The sequence below is a fragment of the Stigmatopora nigra genome, chromosome 22 (assembly GCF_051989575.1).
Source record: "Stigmatopora nigra isolate UIUO_SnigA chromosome 22, RoL_Snig_1.1, whole genome shotgun sequence".
NCBI classification, from domain to species: Eukaryota; Metazoa; Chordata; class Actinopteri; order Syngnathiformes; family Syngnathidae; genus Stigmatopora; species Stigmatopora nigra.
Window position 1 is genome coordinate 2,545,988 of NC_135529.1, and position 20,892 is coordinate 2,566,879.

Below are 20,892 nucleotides of genomic sequence, written 5' to 3' on the forward strand. Positions count from 1 at the left end.
AATACCCCATGTACTTATATAGAAAAGGGTGAACTTGTTACCCAATCATCCGCTGCAGAGATCTGAGAATCTAAAAATAAATTAGAGGTCAATGAATCAAATTCATCCAGTTTTTGCGTACACATTTTGGAGTCCACTGCCTATCGGCCTCCGTACGTCTTGATCCCCGACGTGCGGAAATGCTCCGGAGTGCACAGGCAGGAGGGTTGAGGTTTAGGCTGCTCTGCTAGCCTCAATCAGCTATTCCACGTATTTATCTCCTCCAAAGATCCCGTAAACATTCATCTAGATCGGAAAGAAGAGGACTATTATGTGAGCTCGGTGTCCAAGAGTTGGAGCACCGTGCGAATTGGTAAGCGATGCCCCCTGTCGCTGTTACAGCTAGATTATAGCATCCGAACATGGAGTCAGCTAGCCTGTCAGAACACATCTTAATGGATATTGTCTCGTTTTGATCACTTATTAAATTCGATGGTAGTAGAAAAGGTCAACCGATTAAGTGTTGGTCATTCTGCAATTTAATATTTAGTCATTGTATTAGTGATGCTTTGTGAGCATGCTTTAACTGGCCACCTGCTCTCTTGTTTGTTGACATCTTTTTGATTGACAGCGCGTATAGTTTGGAGCGCACGGACAAAGGTGATGTTTATGTAATGTTGTGCGCAGGATATGTACAGTGTTTCTGTAATCGGTTTTATTGAGTTAGATGAGGCCGTACAGTAGTTTTAGCCTCGCACTTGTGAGTTGCAGGGTTTGCAGCTGGCTAATAGGTTTATTAACAGTCAAATTGGCCACGGGTGCGAGTGCGTTGATTGGCAACCTTGCAGTGCAACCTATTCCCTGGAATATCTGAGTACATCACTATAAAATATGATAATATTCGTGATATAAATCTGGCAATAGTGACTATTTTGTGATCAGGCAATTCAATAATTGTTGATGCATGGGTTAAGAAATACATATAACATACACAAATTGAAGGGAAATAATTCTTTATAAACCTGAAATTTTTGGTACTTTCAAGTTCAATCAATCAATAAATCAATGTATATACTATTCCTTACAGACTGAAAATATTTACACATGTATCTTTGTATATTATTGTAAATAATAAACAAACGCCCAATTTTTTTCCTGTATACATATTTTGAAAAGATTTTCAACAAACTATATGTTGATTCTTCATGGTAGAATATTGATAACTTCCTGGGATAAAAAAAAAAATATTGCGATATATGGTCAGAATGTAGCCTTAAACTGCATTTTGCCTAAAGACATCTAGGCTTGATCTCACCCTTACTAGGATGTGCTCTAAGTATAATGGATGTGTGAAGGAATAAATGTTTAACCTCCACTTTTGATATTTTGTAGTATTACTGCAAGTCAGCGATCGGGAAAACTGCTTCTTCATCGTGTAATACTTTATTTCATCTTTTGGCTTCCAGTTATTACTCTGATTTCACACCAATACACGGAGTAATGATTTTTACAATGAAAAAGTAGCATTCTGGGGGCAGTTAGTAAGTTGTAGAGAGATCCAATAAATTATGTTATTTAAAATGGGTTCTTGTTTCAAATTCCAAAGTAAAAAAGTGAGCTTTTCAGTGAAAAAAATTGACCAACTTTACTCTATTCCCTTTGATGCTATATTTCATTATTTCATTATTCTTAATAACCCTTGGGATTTCATTCTCTCCAATTTTTCTCTATCCTTTTACAGAGTTTTCTAGAGTCAGCTATATGGGCCATCTCCTTTCGAAAAATGGTTACCGCCTGAAAAAGAAGACACACAAACAGCATCACAAGAAGAAGAAGAAGAGAAACTGCTTCCTGCAGGGGCCTTGCATGCTGTGCTTCATAGTCCATAGCAGCAGCGGCGGCAGCAGCGGCGGCGTTCTTAACGAGGGGAGCGACCCTTTAGAAGCTGGTGTCAACGGCAACGGGTGCCACCACAACAATATCACTATCCCGGGCGTCGGTGCAGTCGGAATCGGTGCGGCGCCGTCTAAGCTTGCCGAACGCTACGCCACACTCACCTCTCCCGAAGACAACTCCAAGTTCCTCCTCTCTTCACCAGAAGTAGCCATTTGGGAAGGCCCGGGAAGGAGTCTGCTGTCAGCTGTTCCGGCGAAACTCATTCCACCGCCGGCTCTTTTTCGAACTGCTGGCTTGCCGGTGACAGTCCCCATTTCCGTGCCTGTGCCCAGCTGTACTTGTGACTACGTTGAGATGGTACGATGGGAGAATAATCTCACATTTCTTACACAGCAGTTAATCCATGTATTATAATAGTGGTTGTCATACTTTTTACATCAGTCTTAACCCCAAAAAAGTAGCCGTACATACCCAAAATGAGCAATAATAAAATACAGTGCCATTGTAGTATTATTTATTGAACACAACTAAGAGGTTTTATTGCTAAAAAATGAAATAAAAACAAATTTCTATTGTCAGGCCCCATTGTATTAGATTTTACATTTCTGATCTGTGTGTCTCCTTGTATGCAGGTGTGTAAGCGCAAGTGTTCCGAGGTCCAAAGGTGCACCCCCTGCAACAAGCAGCCACGCTGTGCCTTTTCTGCCCCCGGCGGTAGTTTAGACTTGGAGAACGGAGGTGTTGGTGCAAGTGCAAGAGAGGCTTCCACAAACTCTCAAACTAGTCACCTTCCAATCTGTCCCTTGCCCTCTTCATCCTCCTCCTCCTCTTCTCCACCGTCATCCTCTTCTACGACACCGGTTGAAGGCTGCTGTGGGTTGTCTATCAAGATTGAGCCGTCCCACAGTTCGGACTCGTCCCCTGCCAGCCCACAGCACTCTGACGACTGCCAGGCCAGAGGAACTGATGCTGCTGATCCTTTAAGTATCAACCACCTGCCTTCATCAATCCTTCTTAAGGTCAGCCACCATCCAACACTTTTTTAAATATTCTTTTAAAGATACATTTCCGTATTCACCTAGAGTACTTTCCTCCTCTGCACAGGTTCTCTCGCACTTGACGGTGAAGCAGCGTTGCCTGTGCGCCTCTTTGGTCTGCAAATACTGGAGAGATCTGTGCTTAGACTTTCAGTTCTGGAAGAAAATTGACCTCAGTGGCCTACAACAAGTAAGTAAAAAATAAATAAATGTAAAATTTATTTTTAGCACACAGCAGTACATTTTCTCCTAACAGGAATGATGTAAATATGGGAATTTATATGAACCACAGATTTTTATAGGTCCCAAAACCTGCCACCAGTACCAAAAATCTGACATTGTAATTGACAATAACTAGTGTTGCTATGATATACTAGTTTTATGCTAGTAAGCAATACGTCATTTGTGGAAGCAAGCTAAATACACCCACACTGGGGTTAGAGTGTCAGATTTAATTTGAGAACACATTGAATAAGGTGAGCGGTATTTTAAAAAATCACATTAAGTTAATTGTGATGATGACAACACCACAAACTTGATGTAAAGAAAAACTGCTCTGGCTTGAGACAGACAAATGCCAAGATGGCAATCCCCAGCGAATAAAGGGTATATTTTTTAAACTGTGATCTTTTCTTACCTTCCAGGTAAATGACGAACTGCTTGCAAATATAGCGTCACGAAGGCAGAATGTGACTGAGATAAACATCTCCGACTGCAGGGCAGTCCATGATCAGGGCGTGTTCTCCTTGGCTTCTCAGTGTCCTGGCTTGCAAAAGTACACGGCATATAGATGCAAGCAGTTGGGGGACATATCCCTGGCCGCCTTGGCTGCACATTGTCCTCAGCTAGTGAAAATTCATGTGGGTAATCAGGACAGATTGACTGACAGAGCACTCATAAAGGTATTTGTCTGGACATATACTGTCCGTACTCCTAATGGAAAAAAAGGTCTCTTATTCTATTGTTTTCTTTTTCTATCAGCTTGGTGAGTGCTGCAGTGAGCTGAAGGATATTCACTTGGGTCAGTGTTACGGTATCAGCGATGAAGGATTGGTGGCTTTGGCCAAAGGATGCCCCAAACTTCAGAAGTTGTACATGCAGGAAAACAAACTGGTTAGTCCTGTTCTTTTTCTAATTGTGTATGTAGATGTAGAAGTGTGTGTGTGTGTGTCTGTCTGTTTTCCGCAATGTTGTCTTGTTTTTGTCATCATAGATCCTCAGATGTTCATCCTTGCAATGTTGCTATTTAAATGTTGCTCAGGATTTGATGCTGGGATTTTGGATCCTTAGTTCGGCACTATTTTTACTTTTGAGGTCACCAGACAGAATTTATAATGCTTTAGAGCAGCAGAGACATTTTTAACAGACTGTTTTGTTTTTACTGAACTGCTGGTGTTGGACCAGATCTAGGAATTGTTGAGTTTGATTGATGATGAATTGATCTTGGGTTGCAATTATACTGAGATTGGATAGATTTTAAGTTATCCTTATCCTGCAGCTCTCTGATTTTCATAGTTGAAAAGATATGAAGCACTGTATACAGTACAGACCAAAGGTTTGGACTATATAACCATGATGAGGAATACCTGTGAAGTGAAAACCATTATTGGTGAAGGTCATGAAGGGAATGCTAAATTTGTGCAAAAAAAGTGATTGCAACAAAGGGTGGCGATTTTGAACAAAGTGTAAAACTTGTTTTCAAGTATTTTACCTTTTTTGCGTACATAATTGTACATAATTCCACATGTGCATTCATAGTTCTGATACATTCAGTTAGAATATACAACCTGCAGGTGTGCCCTATCTTTTGTCTTGTACTGTATATAAGTGTTTTTCAGGTTCATATATTATTTAGGACAATGCAGAAAAACAAATCTACTGCAACGTCAGTACTACAGTGTACAGGAAGTTAGCCTTTGCCTATAATCTTCCATATTTACATATATATGTTCATTGACATAAATATGTATAGGTTGTATTGCCGCTTTATTAAGTAAATCAAACTCAAATATTGATGGTGATATTCATAATGCACTATTACTACACTGGCCCTAAATATGATTTTTAAGCACTCTTTTTATTTTAAATAGTGGTGATTACTTTGAAATTGACAATGTTTATAATAATATTACTAATACTATTAACTCTCCTTTTCTGGCGGTTTGCTGGTTTCTGTTCAATTTGACCCCTGAAATAACAGGATGGTTGCAATTCCAGTCTTTACTTTGCTGCATCTTTTTACTTTACTGTTGCTCAGTAATCTACCACTAGATGGACCTATTTCTCTTATCTAAAAATGACCAACTCATATTTTTGCATTGTTCCCTCGCACAGATTCTATTCATAGCAGATCAGAGTTGACTGTTTCTTTGCCAAACTAGTATCACGAAACATCTTTTATTGGACATTTGGCTTCGTGTGTCTGGACTTTCCCATAGAAATTGAATATAACTGATCATTTGTCATGTCGGCCGTGGAATCCCTTTCATTTATTTCGTCATTCCAAAGTAAAACCATGAAGATCTTGATGAATTACCCACTCACGATTGGTAACAATAGCTGAGTTTGTTAAAAGCCCATTCATCAACTTGATTGGGGATAGGCTCTTTCTGAGAGATGAATATTGTTCCTATTAACATCTCACCACGGCTGTATGCGTTGGATATTTTTTTCAGATGGGCCTTTTTGGCAAGTCATTCTTTTCGAGTTTAGGTACGACGTCTGAGTCGGAATTATTGTGTCTAGTCTGTGGCTAGTCAGCCAGGATGTTCTCAGACTATTAAAACAATTGAAAGTAGCAAAGGAACTGAAATGACATCTTCTTTAGGTTATCTATACTCTTAATTGGGACAGTGTGCCTTTATAATACTCTTTTCCTCTAAACTTGATTAAGAAGAATGCCACAGGATGTTTTCCATTCGGTTTTTGATTCACCGCCTCCTTTCTTGTTTTGCCGTTATTCTCTTTCTTCTTGTCATCGTCTGTTGGTTTTCTTTTCCGTGCTGTGGATTTAATTTCACTCATGTATCCTCAAAAAAATACTCCTAACCACAAAAGTCAGGGCGGTATATTATCACTGGACACATCACGGTACACATGTACTAGACTGAATACAGTATGTTATAATGTAATGGTTAATCATGCATCATACATGACCTTGTTTAGGACTGACTATAAGGCGCACCAATAAACAAGTTTTTTACACTTAAGATGCAACTAATTTTAAGGCGCATCGGTTCATCAAATTACAGTATTTTTCATTATTATTATTTTTAAATGTATCAATTTATTTACTAATTTCCTCATTTTTCTGAGATACAAAGTAATTAAACAGCCACAATTGATACACGGTGTATTTATTGCTAAGTTATAGGAAAAATGCAGGTTTTTAGGTGTGCCATATAGTAAAAACAAACAAACAAAAAGGTAATTAAAGACTAATATTATTTATTGGTGGTGTGAATGTGAATTTCTGCTTATTTAGACTATTGAGTAGAGTTGCCTTTTGACAAATGTTGCCTCAGTTTCTGGCAACTCAACAGAAGATAGTTTTTGTTATTCCAATGGCCACAGGTATCTTAGCAACAGTGGGAAGACAAGGCTCGTAGCAACCAATGAGGGAGTGGTGGGATGCTAAACTCCACCCTGATCCTCAAATTGTTCTGTGCAAAAATGCTCGGTAACTACTGCGTGATTTCATGTCTCAAATAGGGCTGCTATGAATAACGGACTTATTGATTATTTGGTAGCTATTGTTATTGTTTATGATGGCTCTAGTCACACATTTAACCAATGAAAAGCACAACACTTGCTTTTCAAATGCTTTGTCGTATCATTTGTCTACCATGCAGTTGACTGGCAACCTGCTCCGGTTTTTCTTCAAATTAGGTCCAAATCCAGCTAGAATCAGATCCAGAAAATTCAACACTCTAATGAGTACAAGCACTCAACAGTAAAATGATGGCTTGAAGTTAATGTTGAAGCATTCAGAGATCTACAGGTTTTTTTGACAATATACAAAGTGACACACAAACTCAGATTTGAGAGTTAAGTATTGTTGTGGGAGTAGGTTGGCCTAAGTGTCTCAGATCTTCCTTTTGGCAATGTCCTTGCATTCCTTATAGCTCATCCACTATTTATGTCACACTTGATTTAATGGCTCCAGTTGCCTTTCAAGCCTCGTTTTCATCCTAAGTGTTGCCTCTCCTTTCTTACTCATTCTTATTCTGTTGTTTGCCATCACCTAAAAAAGCAAAGACCATAACACTTTTCCTTTTTCCTCTATATTACTACTATAGTCTGTGATGGAGGACCAACAAAATATAATTTTTGGGTGGATAAAGTCAAAACTGTACTATCCAATTTCTGGCTTGGCAACTTTGTTGTTCTGTATTCTTTTTAATAAATGCCTTTCCTGAGTGCAAACTTTTGCCCAGGAATCACATTTCCCTTTATTTATATATTTATTTATTTTTAAACGCTGTCTTAAATGCTCTCTTTATCTTCCCCCCTGTCTTCTTAAAATTACAGAGCGTGTGCTTCATTTTCTGGCAGAAGAATTAAAAGCATGTCTACACACAGATATGCACACTCACACATTGATTATTTACCATTTTAATCAGTCCAGAATGTGGAAATGTGAGTGGAATTGCCCAAGCCCCTAACACAGATTAGCATGTGCCCTCAATTTGGGGGTAATTACTACTTTACATTTTCAATCAGAGCCTGCACTGCTATGACCACATTTTTCCGTCATCCTCTGACACTTCTTGGGCTCGTACGTGGGAATTTATTTCTTTTAGCTCAAACACCGTGTGGATCAAAATGAGACGGCGATATGTCTGAGAAAGAAGCGTGTTTTTTTGGCTGCCTCCGGTTTGATGGCCTGTCAGCGGTCTATAATCTGCGGGCAGGGGAATGACAGCAACCCCCTTGACGCTCCAATCAGACCAATTAAATTGTATATTGACACTTTCAGAATTAATTAAACAGATTATAGGGCCAGCAGAGACAGAGGAAGGGCTAATGATAGTCGTCGGTTATTATGGGATAGCCCCTTTGACATATACTAACACACAAACCCACACACACAGTCCTTGTTTAAAAAAATGGTGTCAGGGACATACGCTCTTGCAGTAGCTGATGAAGTCAACAGCTGCCAGCTGTGCTGGAATGTCCTGTGGAAACTTTATTCACATATTTGACTGTAATTACACATAAATAGAACTACTCTGACCTGACACACTCATACGCACAAATAGTGCATTGAGTCAAAGACCATTCATACACGCACACACGCGTCTTCAAAGGCATTCTTTTTGGGGAATTGACATTGTGACAGTTAAATGTTGCAAATGTTAATGCACCCCTGTAAGAATCATGTGTTTGAAATTTCTAACCTGCCAGTCTAACCTTCTAAACTGTCTAAGCAGCTTTTGGGTGCCGGCCTTGCAGTTCTGAGGTCCTTGGTTTGAGTCCAGGTCGGTCCACCTGTATTGAGTTTGCATGTACTCAAGCATTGGCTTGTGTGGGTTTTCTCCAGGTACCCTGGTTATTCCCCCACATTCCAAAAATAAGTGTAACATGCATATTTCCTATTGTTTTTTTGTCTTTGGGGGGGGGGGGGGGGGGTGAACAATCAATAAATATACAATATGTCAGTGTTGCAGAGCCTAGATGTATTCTGTTTGAAACTTTACTTGAAGCACACTTAAAATTCTGCATGAGTATTCAGGAGGAAGAGCGCTTTCCTCGCTTCGATATCCTCTTCCAAGTGCGTCTGTATCGATCTGTTTCCTCCAAAACGCTGGCTTCTGCGTGTTTGTGTATGCGCGTTAGTGGATGTTGCCGCTTTTTGCCTGAAGAGTACTAAGATGCATTAATGAGCTCTGACTTGAACTTGGACAACTGACTAGACTCGAGCATTGTCGATACGTTCCTGCCGCTGATCTGCCCACAAACAACGAGAAAAAAAAAAAAAAAACGCTTTAAAGTTGAGAAGGGAGAGAGAAATATCAAGAACAGGGTTTAATTTTTTTCTTGGCGAATTAAGTCTTTGAAGCATACCACTACAGCATTATTTGTTACCTTTATTTTATTTTTTTTCTATGGTCATTATCCCTTGAAAAGATTCATAAACAACTTGTGCTCAATGACATGTAGAATGATCTATTAAATATGCAACACTTGTGATGTGGCCTAGAGGGGATTTGGAATTTAATTGTAGCAGTTAGTATAGCAAGGAATAGGAAAACAGCTGCATACTATATACTATATGTCCGGCGGTTGAAAACTGCATGCTGTAAATGGGTGGGGTGACTTAGAAAATGTGGTGGAAAATAGTTTTAATTCTATAATTGGAGAAAAATGACATCAGCATCTGTCTCAGCTGTGCAAACTGGCATTTTATGCAACAAATTAAGTCCACCATTCTCCAAATTGTTGTCACCCAGCATGGAATATTGAATTGTGTTCAATTGAATGTTTTTATTGTTGTTGTTGTTGTTGCTGTTGTTTATTGTTAGCTATAATGAGATTTAAAGCTTCACCACCAAGTGCACAAATAATAACAATAACCATACAGACCAATAAATAATCAAAAAATGATAATAAATAATCAATAAATTAATGCAAAGTATCTAATACATGAATAAGTAGTTCACAACTTTAATAAATATGGAAGTGCACAAATAACAACAATAAACAAACAAATGAACAGATGCATAATCCATAAATAATATTAGATAAACAATCAATATATATATGTAGTAAATAAATAAGTAGTCAACCAAATAAATAAGTAGTAGTCAACATAGGTAAGTAAGTGAACTTTCACCCATTCAAAGTCTTTTCCGTAGTCCTGTAAATTGTATTATTCTTAACTCATTTTGCAATTACATGTATTCTTTTGGTTTGTATGCGTGTTAAATTGAAAGAAAGGTTGTCTTTTCGTTGGCACTGCATCCATAACTTTGTCTATGCAGTTTTTGTCAGTCCCCAGCAGAGAGCGTGCCATGACTGTTTAGTAGTTGGAGATTTAATCCTGCATGCTTGGAAAAATCCCCGAAAGCCTTCATTCTAATTCGTCTTCAGCCATGAAAATGTAGACTTTTGTCATAGTTTTCATGTATTTCAAGAGTTGCATCTGAAATTCACCAACTTGCAAAAATTACTGCACTATTTAGATTGCTGTAGATGTTTGTAGTGTGATTTAGTGCTGTATTGAATAGCCTTAATAACAATTTCTAAGGTTGTTTAGATTATTCCGCTACATTGGGAATGCAACAGGGAAAGCTCTTCTCAATTGTAAGTGAAGTTTTACACCCCCACAAACAACCCAAAATAATATACACAAACCTTCTGAGTCACATGATCTCTGTTAGGGCCGATTTGTGAATACAGTTATTTAGTAGACTTCATACAGTATCATCATCAGATTTATGGAAATACAAGTGCCTAGAATGACTTGTTTCATTTAAAGGATAACCCAGCATGCCTCAGATCCTCAAAGCTTTGCATGCGAGTAAAAATCCCATAAATAATGAATTAAAATATCATTAAATTCTGTGTGATTTGGAGAGTACCCCATATTCTATAACTAGAGTATTTTGTGAATGATTTAAAAAAATAATAATCTTAAACACAATGAATATGGAAGTGAGTTGTTTGACATTGGGTCTTTATTGTGGCAATTGTAGTGGTTAATCATTCTGCTTTGCAGGTGAGAGTTTCTGGTTGAAAGTTTTCAAATAATCTCGCATTTTGTGGATTCTTTCTATGTTTCAAAAACATTCATCTTTGGTTCATTGATGACTGTACTTGGCTTTTCATCTCTTGTCCAATTCTGTCTCATGAAAGATTGTCAATTCAGAAATGCAAAAATCGTTGAATCAACGTAACTGAATTAGTTTCTGATCACTTCTGCTCATCTGTGAAAAAGTATTGTAATTTAATAGCAACTCATCATTAGGCAGTGAAGTCAACTAATGACTCTTCTGTGTTGTTTTCACTGCTTTGGTACAGCTAAGTCTCTGCCTTCTCTTGCCCCAATGCCTTTGAAAAGACTGTTCCTCCGACTCATTTGATAGCACTTTAGAAGCACACACTTAGATCACATATTTTTCCATTTCTGACCCACCATTTCTGGACCGCAACCTGTGCGACCCCTGTGTTTAAAGAGCATTGCGTTATGTGTTCATCCCGCTCCAGATGGCGGCATCTCCTGACACCTGGCCAGGGCTGTCACCATGATTCATGGTCCTGTGTGACACTTTGCCGTGTGACGCCTCCACTCCTCTTAATCCTGTTGCATCTCTCTCCTCTTTCGCCCACTCGCTACATCTATGATTTTCTTTACTGATCATGAGCTTCTTTGTTTTAAAAAGGGAGGAAATTATGTCAATATTTGAAATCTAGATGAAGTATTGAAGCTTTTTAGTCCAGTGTACATAGATAAATGTCAGGGATGTTAATCTTTTAGTCCTAAAACCACTGGATTCTTATCTTAATTATAAAATAGTCTCTATATAAAATTGTGTCTGACAGACAAAACTGTTCAGGCCTAATGGACATGCTACATTCAGGAAAGACACCTGGTGAGATAATTGACATGATAAAACTACCAATCTGCAGTGCTTCACTTAAGAGGTTTTCTCATTCAATTTTACTTCTTCTTATTCATTTACTTAATTCTTTTCAGTCTTCATTTTGTCCATATAGTAACACAAGCTTATTGATATCATTTACCTATAAATATAGCCGAATAATTCTCAACATTGTTTTACTCTTGGTCTTCAAGACCATGTCGACTTTAGGAAAGGAACGATGTAGCCTGTTTTTCTGCTTACAAATAATACTATATTATATATCAATAATAAAATAATCATTATATGAATGGTTGACTATAGTTTCCTACCACATTATTAAAGTGGCATTGTGCCATTTGACTGATCCCAAAATTGTAGGCCAGTAATTCTGTGTTCTTGTACAGAATGCGTTCACAAAAGACATGTAGATATCTGTAGAGTGGTTGAGCAAAATCCCCTGGCTCCCCAAAAACATATTTTCGTTCAAATGCCTGAAATGTTTCAGCAACATAATTGCCAAAAAGCATAGACACTAGCTTTTTCTTTTGCTGATAACATTGTAATAAATCGACCAAAGGCCTTAAATCGAATCAAATTGTGGCATACTTTGTCATATCGTACATTGCCAAGTAATTGGTGATTTACACACCTACCATCTATCCATCTATAATACACAACACTAGAGGCTAACCCTGAATTGGTTGCCATCTTCGGTACAATATATTTTCATTGAATGAAACATAACTCACTACATAAAAGCAAAGAAATACACATTTTCATCGGAGTTCATTCAATTGATTCCAAAACTCTCACTCCTTTGTTTTCCCTCCTTTGTCTAACATTTCAACCCATCTTTTTTCCCAATATTGCAGTTTGGCACTTTTTTGCAATTCATGGCTTTTACCCCTTGTATAGTACCACCTTATATTTTACTTGACACCTCCCATGCTAAGTGATTGATAGACTGAAACCGCTCTAATCACTGTTGCCATTATAAATGGCTGAACACTTTATGATGTCATGTGCCTCCATCCACATTCATATACATGTTTGATGCATGTTTTTAACATCTTCTTTTTGGCTTCCGTGGTGTCCAACCACCACACAGTGTGCTCAGATGCAATCAATGGCCCGCCGGCAACAGAGGTTCAATACTTAGGGTAATGAATGTGTTTAATAAGCGCAATGGGTCGATAGTCTTAATGAAGATTTGACCGAAGATGAAACTCGCAGAATGCCGCTATAACGAGACTTTAACGAGCCCCTAGGTATTAACAGGTCAGGAACGTATTGGGGAGGGGGTCCCAATCATGGTCTTTATGCTCCTTGTTTCATCCACAGCATTCTCTCCTACACCTGGGACTCGCTTTCCTTTATTTTTTATTTTATTTTTTAGATTTTTACAAGCTGAATCCCTGTCTAGTCGCCATTCATGCTGTTGTATTTGTTGATGTTTGTGTGCACACTATAATTTTGAGATATTGTTTTGTTATTTGTCCAAAGATCACAATTAAATTTGCCAGAAATATTCTATGGATACACATACCCATTATAAATGGCTTATTGATTAATAGTGCAATTATGGTTAGGAGTTGGAAGGAAGGCACCCTTCTGAAGGTTAGGAATTTGCCAGTAAAGATGATGCTTGCATAGTACAGAATCTTAGTGGTGCCAGTGTTGCCTGTAAGGCTGATTTTTGGGAGGACTCTAAAATAATTGAAATTATTACTTTTGAAATTAATCTAAAGTTCTATCTTTTGCAAACAGTATATGTACAGAATGCTTATAAAAATAGTTGGATTCAGCTCATAGCAATTCCGTGCCACCAGTTCATGGGGATCAATGAGAACAAGAAGTGCCACAAAATATTTTACAACCCGTATATGCCCTAATTATTTTTAATGCAACTGTATATTAAAATTCCTTGTCTCCCAGTTTAGTTATTTTTTAGATTGTGAGCAAAATGACATTTGACAGTAATAACATTGTTTTCAGACCCTAGTATTGTTGCATGCTAAATATTTAATGATGTAAATAATGAAATGTTAATCCCCTGCATAGTCTGACAAGTTTATTGACTTGTAGGAGTTTTTCCCCACATTATTTCCACTCACCTCCTTACTGTGCTTTTTTTTTTGGTTCAACTACATTTCAATCAGTGCAGTGAAAATGATGTTTGGTTCCAATCCATTAGACACACCTGCAAATTACTTGACATTTACTGTAACACTCATTATAAATGTATTATTTCTTAGACTAGTAAAATCAGCCTTGAAATTCAGCTCATGTGACATTCCTCCACTTTCCCAGATTTGAGTATATTTCGTTTTCCACCCACACCTCCTGTCTTTCTAGTTGAGAACAGCCGTTCAGTCCTCTGAGCTCCCTCTCATTTCAGTTTCACTGTTCTGCTAGTGGGAGGAAAATAGTGTGACTTTCAGTGGATCATTTTCTTTCTTGGTGTTGCTGGAGTGCTAGCCCCTTATGAGATGTTGAATCTAGACAGCCAGCCGACCAAGGGCCCACTTAGCCTGTACTAATTGACACAATATGTAGGCGTGCAGAAAGTGTAGGTGACCCTAAGACAACTCCTGCATAACCAGCTTTACATAATGTGACTTCATCCATTTGTTGCATTTTTTTAAATTAACAACAACAAAGTACATGTTACTGGCTTTTGTAATAAGATACAAATTCTATGCTGCTTTCCCTCTGTGATGTGAATGGTTCAACTCCTTTAGTAGTAACTATTGTTAAAAAATCTGTGCGTCTTTTCACATTTCTCTCTTCAGTACGATATTCGTCTTGCTAAACTTGCACTCAGTTAGGAGGGGGAAGTGCTCTTAGGAAATAACCCTTAAGTGGGGAGGCCGACTCTTAAGAGCCACCTGGTTAGCCATCCAACTGCTTAATGTTCTTTGGAAGGTAAACTGAACATTTGAGGGAAACAAATGATTTGCATTTATATAAATCACTGGGGATGTGCAAGATCTATAAATACTGCCCCACCCTTTCCCCCCACACCAAACGATTTGTGTGTCTTCTCCCAGATGAAAATATTTGCCAGTCTTTAAAATGTATATTTTTCTAATCAAAATAAAGCGTGTAGCAGAGCTTTTTAAAACTACACTGGCCAGAGATAATGACTCCTAAGAAGTAACTACACACGACTGGTGGCTGCTGAATGTAATTGTTGATCATAAAGTTGGTATGTTGGACATCACAGACCTGCTGAGAAGATGCTGTTAGTCAATTACAACATCTGTCTTTCACCCGTAATGAATAATGACAGAAATACTGTCCTATCTACAATTTCCACAAACTTTCATTAGTTTGAGTTTACAGCTTTCCCAAGCTTCCACAAGTTTGATTCTTCTCAGCTGAGTACTTAAGTTTAGTGTTCTTTTTCCTGTAAAACTTGACACAGCACCTGTAATTTCCACATCTTTTTACCACTCAGTAGGGTGCTTGTGTTTTCCAAGCCTCCAAAAATAATGCCAGATTGGGATGAATTCTACTTCCCTGTTTTGTGACCAATATTACAATTTGGGAAAAAAGAATATAAAACAAGAAAATGTGGTTGTGGAATTTGTGTTGAATATCGGTGGGCAATGGTCCTGTCCAGTCCTTCAGGGTAGTAGTTCCCAACATTTTACGCCAATTTCCCATTTTTTTATTGCCACCCTAAACAGATGTATTCTGTGTAGGGATAATAATAATTTGGTTGCAATTTACACAACATTTTTATTAAGGTGCTTTCTCTCATGACCGTTGTTTAGGAAGAGGCAATCAACTATAAGATAAGGAATTGGTAGAGCAACATCAGAGGTGTTTTTGTGCCTTGGGTTTCAGAAAGATTGAGTGCAAGTGGTGAAAGGCCATTAGTGATTGACAGTGAGCGCTGACTGTGGCCAGATGGGCTGCAGAGGCTGTAAATATGAAACCAGTGCGACAGGTGAAGGTCAGTTCGCGCGTGTATGAGAGAAAAAAACAGTCTTTTTTTTAAACAGCTGCTTGTTTTGTGTTATGCATTTCTTGTAGATCTTTAAAGTGCCTTCTGTCCTGCACGACATAATGAAATGCACAAGTAATATTCTGCATTACATTTGTGAGCATTTATGTCAGTCTTTCTCTCGAGCAGTGCACCATTGCAGCTGTGCATTTTTTAGTTTGGAATTTTTCGGTCATTCTACTCACTTAGGTTTGATGGCCTTTAAAATATATTTTGTAGCAAAGAGCTCATAAACCAAATTAAATCAATATCCAAATTTGTTCCTTAAACACATGTTTCTTGGTGACTTGGAATGACACGGTAGAATTTTGTAATTTTGAGAAATTGATTTTTAGATTAGATGTATTTTTAATGTGAAGTGGTTGGGTGGAAAAGAGGATGTTTTCATAGCCAGAGGAACATGGGATTAGGATGGTGGGAGACAAACAGATTTATGTCCTGGCAACATGATGAATCGTCAGTGCAAAGACAGAAATACACAGCCAATATACAGGGTACTCATTCATGAATGCTACTGTTGTACCACAAGACCTTACCTTAGGACATTCTATAGCTCTACAAATAGTGTATGTCCAGGTTCCTCAACTTGAAAAATGTAGGAGGCATGTTCTTGCACATACAAAAATACATCAAAACACATTTTGGAATTCAACAAAATAATGCAAGTTTGCAAATCTTGTCAAGTGAAATTGGTGGTAAATATAAAAACTACTATGAAGAAATTTTGTAGAAGCATTCGGTTGCCTAAAACCATAGTATTTGAATCAAATACCACTGTTACTGGTTAGTCTTCACACTTCAATTCCAATTTTTTACATTTCCATTTTTATGTGTAATATCAGACTGTTTAATGAAAGTAGTAATTACTTAAAACAGTCTTGCATAAATGTTGACACACATGAGAATATGTGAGGCCTCACGGCTCCAATATAACAGTGCTGGTCACTATAGCACGTGACACATTGCAATTTTACCCTGCTTATACTTGAGCCTCACGTGGATTACTAGGATGTACTTTCACACAATTACACAGCTCACTCTACAGGCCTGCAACACGGTGAAAGAGGAAAGATGGTGAAATCAACTCTGGTCTGAGGTTGTTTGTAATTTCATAGTCCTCCTTAGAGGAGTTAGAGAAATACAGCTTTAATATGGAAGTGCCAAGGTCAAACAAAGCTCTTTATTATCCACTATTCGAACGTTTACAATGCTAAAAGTATTCCCATACATTTTCCAGGTTTTCACAATGTTTTTCATGCAACTTGTTCACTCCTGTACTATGTGGATCATATTGTGAGTATAGAATTTTTGAATAAGATATCCAACAACACATTTGTTCTTCTGTGCATAGTATATTTGCTTGGTAAAGGCATAGTAAACATACAGTAGAGTACACGGTGTGCATATCTTCCTACGTGGGATGGAGGGTCTCCTTCTCTTTTTGTCAGCTGACTGTATTATTTGAGGAGAGGGATGAGGGAGTTTTGCTGACTGGAGAAATAACAGACTTCCCCACTGCATGATTGATTCAGCTAGATCAAGTAGCGCGCTTGTGTGTGCGTTTGTCAGACTTCATTTCACTTTTTCCTGCAGCCCTCCCTTTTTTTCCTTCTTTTTCCTCAGTAATAAAGCAAAGTATTTATTTTACCCTATCCGATTCTCTGGTCTCTTAAAGGGTGTCAGAGTACGACGTGATAGTAGAGAGTGTGTGTGCATGCCTGCTCATGCACACTCCCTGTCTGCTTGTCTCATCACCCATCCCAGACGTACAGTTGTGCCTGCTCGCGTGCTAACACAGAGATTGAAAGTTGCTGATTCTGAGCCGTGGGGACTCATGGACGAGAGGCCTCTTGCAAGAGCTGATTGAGCTGTGCTGATCCGGGGTAGAAAAAGTTACGGTAGTGCGCTATTACCTGCCAGCATTGACAGAGTTTATTAGCCTTGCAGATGCACCGTGGCAGCGCCTCGGTGCAGCCAAGCAAATAATTATACGACACCACTTCACCGGGGAGTTAGAGGCTAAAAAGGTTTGTCTGATTCCTGTAAACAAGACATGCGGGGTTGGACATTTTTTAAGTATATAGGCAAGCTCTTTGATTGCATTTCAGCCAGTCACTCTTGCCTTGCAAAAACAACTTTGAAGTGGTTTCATTTTACTGGGGACCAATTGTAGTGGAGAACTCCAAAAGTGAATGCCCCATCATCCATCCCTTTCTCATCTATTTATCTGCCATAGTGTAATTGGAGAACATATCATGTTTGATTTTGGGCGATATAACCAATCGACCTGAGTGTTTTTTGATTATGTAGAAATCTAGATTCCCAGGAGGAAGCCCGTAAGAAAGTATGGGGAGAACATGCAAATAACACATTGGAATGCCTGAGCTATGATTCTAATAACATCATTCTTACCACAAGTCAATTTTGCTTTTATAAGGGTAATAATGGCAAAAAGGAAACCATTATTGACATCCACATTGCACTGAACAGTTTTAAATATACATATCGGTAACGGTAATCAAACCAGCGAGTGAACTGTAACAAATGAAATAGTCAGATTGTTTGGTACAATATGAGCAGCACAATCAGTTAAACATTTATATTCGGGCCATGCGATTTGAAAACTAAAGTTACAGTCTAAAGCTCTTTAGACACAGTATTTACTTAGTACGTTCTTTGCATAGAGGTTTATCACATTTTTTCACCTATTTTGTCTATGTCCATTTAGTTTCATTTATTTATTATTGAATTTGTATATTTGTAAGTACTACTGCTCTACTCACTACACATTTAGAGGAATATCTGTACACTTTTTTGGTTACATAGCTGACAATTAAGATTGTTAAAACTTGAAGAGTCTAGCAGAGTTAATCCAGAGTTTAAAATCCAATTTTGAGGTGGAAGGAATGAATTTAAGTATTCTCACAGATTTTCTGGTACTCTACAGTTTTTGTATTTTCCAGGTCCTTTTTTTATGAGGGTTATCTGTTTGACAGTGTTAATAGAGCAATTTTTGTGTCATTACAATTTATTTTTTTAGATAAAAAAAAGCGGAGAAGAGATCTGCTCTGTACCCACCTCCCCAACCCCTCACCCCCTTCTACTAGTGTGTTAGCGTCTCACACTTATGGGATTGTGGCTGACACTTGGCACTGTGGATGATTTATGACTGGGCAGGAGAGTCATAGATGGATGAGGACAGATAACTTTGATCAAAGTTTTCCTCTAGCAAAAAACGAAAGCTCATCCTCTGAGTTCTTGTTTTTAGTACACCTTTTTCTTCTAGTTATTTGCGTTATTAACTGTAAATCCAGTCTTTTGACCATGTTTCTTAAATTAAATGTATTTTAATGACATCAGTTTCACAATTGTTAATTAATTTTGATTAATCAAATTAAATATTTTGGAATAAGTTTTCAATACTATGTTAAAAGACATAAAATATTACATCTGCCCCCCAGCTGTCCTTGGATGATCTCGTGTTCTCCTTAAAACATCTGGACATAGCTTCTGGGGGGAAAAAAGTCTATGCTCTCCTGATGAAAATGCTGCCCAAAACTTGTTTATAGCATTTGAAGATCAAACATCTCTTTCTGACTGTTTTTTTTTGTTTAGTTCAGATGTCTGATGGTGACTGGTAAAACGTTTTAGTATCAGCCTATAAAAAAATGATAGTCAGGTTTGAAGTCAAATGGAAGGTTTTCACATTTCTTATCATTTTCACAATGCCCAGTGACTCTAGTTTTATGTCATTGGAGGGAAAACAGAACATTGATTTTATTTCTGATGTGTTCAACGTAGAGATCAGGAATAGGGTTGAATGGTTCACGTTGTTAGTATACCTTTTTTAAACCTTTGATGTTGAAAAAACGTTGAATAATATTGATCCCAGAAACTTTAATTATCAGAGAACTGCGTTGGTTTGGTTCTCACACGCTTTGGTTTTGGTGGTAGCCTTTCTCAAGGTTTAAATTTTATGTAGATGAGACTCCTTTGGCTTCACTGCTCAGTGTGTGTCCATCCCTGCCTGCCTTCTGGCACTTCTCGCCTCAATTGTGTGAAGTCCTTTCACCCCCCAGTTTGCTCCCAGTAAGAGTTTATAGCCTTTGCCTCTCAGGGACCAATCAAGATTTTCTTTTGATACATAGGTTCATGGTGTGGTCACTAGTAAACTGCTCTTCGAGATTTTCACATTAGGTTTGAAGAGTTAGTATATGTCCTATCAAATTGAAACATTGTACTTCCCTGGAAATATGGGGGGGGGGGGAGGATTTTCCTTAAAGAAATCAATACAAAATTCAATGTGGTTTCTAATGAAAATTTAGTTAAGATAATTGCTGCCTGTTTATGCTTCTGTCCATTATTCTTCGCTAAATCATGTTTGTTTAATGGTCCTAAAATATTTATAAACTAGGGATACTAATCGCTAAATGGGTCATTAAGAACTCTTGTTTTGTGTGCAATTGATTGTTGATTAATTGTTTTGAAGCAAATGAGGACAACAAAGTACTTCACTTGGGCTGGGAGAGGCACTGTTGATTCAGCGAAACAAATGATCCTGTCTAAAGAAGACAATATGAAGGCGCAGGGCAAATTAAGCTTGCCCAATCAAGGGATCTTATTAATACCGTAGTAATTCGCAATAGGAGTTATCTCTAGGAACTTCACACATTGATCAACTCAGGAAACACAGTCTGGAAAGGCAGGTAAAAAAGTGTATGTATAAAATACATAGTGAAGCTCCATCAGCATCAGTTTTTTATGTATAGATACTGAGTTGCTGATCCAAACACCCAATGATGCATAAATTCAAATCATGGAATTTGTCACGGGTTCCTAAACATTAACCTACCACAGTATTTTGGGAACTACTTGTGTTCTTTTCTGTGCTATCGCCAAATAATATCAATCAACCTGAATTTAGCATTTTGAGACACTGACTAATTTTGCTGCGCTAGATTGCATCTTCATTCACAGAAAATGTGGCTCAATGTGAATCCCCTGCTTATGACAATTTTTTTTGTAGCCCCAGGCAATTGCGCCGTTTAAGCCTTTCGAACATTTCCTGAACATCTTTGTGAGTAATGCAGGAATTATAATGTCAAAACTCGCAAATATGCAAGAGATGGCTACCTGTGAAGATAATTTCTTCCCCCTCTCCAACTTCCATGCTTCACTGTGAATGTTTCAGACTCTTCGCTCTTTCCAGTCTCCCAATTTCTCTTCCTCCCATCTGCTGCAAGACCCTAGCTAACCCGGCATGTAGTAGACATTTAAATACGTCTCTCAGCACCCCTTCCCAAACTCCGATTTTCTCAAACGACCCATGCCACCCCACCTTCGGCCACTCCCGACTCTCCCTTCTTTGCAAGAGCACAAATCT

At 38.1% G+C, this 20,892-nt stretch overlaps 1 protein-coding gene across 3 annotated transcripts in view; it reads left to right on the forward strand.

The window, feature by feature from the left end:
• Positions 1-122: 122 nt before the first annotated feature.
• Positions 123-20,892, forward strand: part of LOC144215779 (F-box/LRR-repeat protein 17-like) — a 140,825-nt gene continuing 120,055 nt past the window's right edge. The window contains exons 1-7 of one of the 3 annotated variants that reach the window (XM_077744917.1): positions 123-352; positions 1,721-1,993; positions 2,078-2,232; positions 2,508-2,894; positions 2,980-3,102; positions 3,557-3,814; positions 3,894-4,025. In XM_077744917.1, coding sequence (XP_077601043.1) covers positions 1,741-1,993; positions 2,078-2,232; positions 2,508-2,894; positions 2,980-3,102; positions 3,557-3,814; positions 3,894-4,025 — 1,308 coding nt within the window. In that variant the 5' untranslated portion in view covers positions 123-352; positions 1,721-1,740. Of the gene's footprint in view, positions 353-1,720; positions 2,233-2,507; positions 2,895-2,979; positions 3,103-3,556; positions 3,815-3,893; positions 4,026-20,892 lie in introns of all 3 variants that reach the window. The other 2 variants (XM_077744918.1, XM_077744916.1) reach the window with 2 other exon arrangements.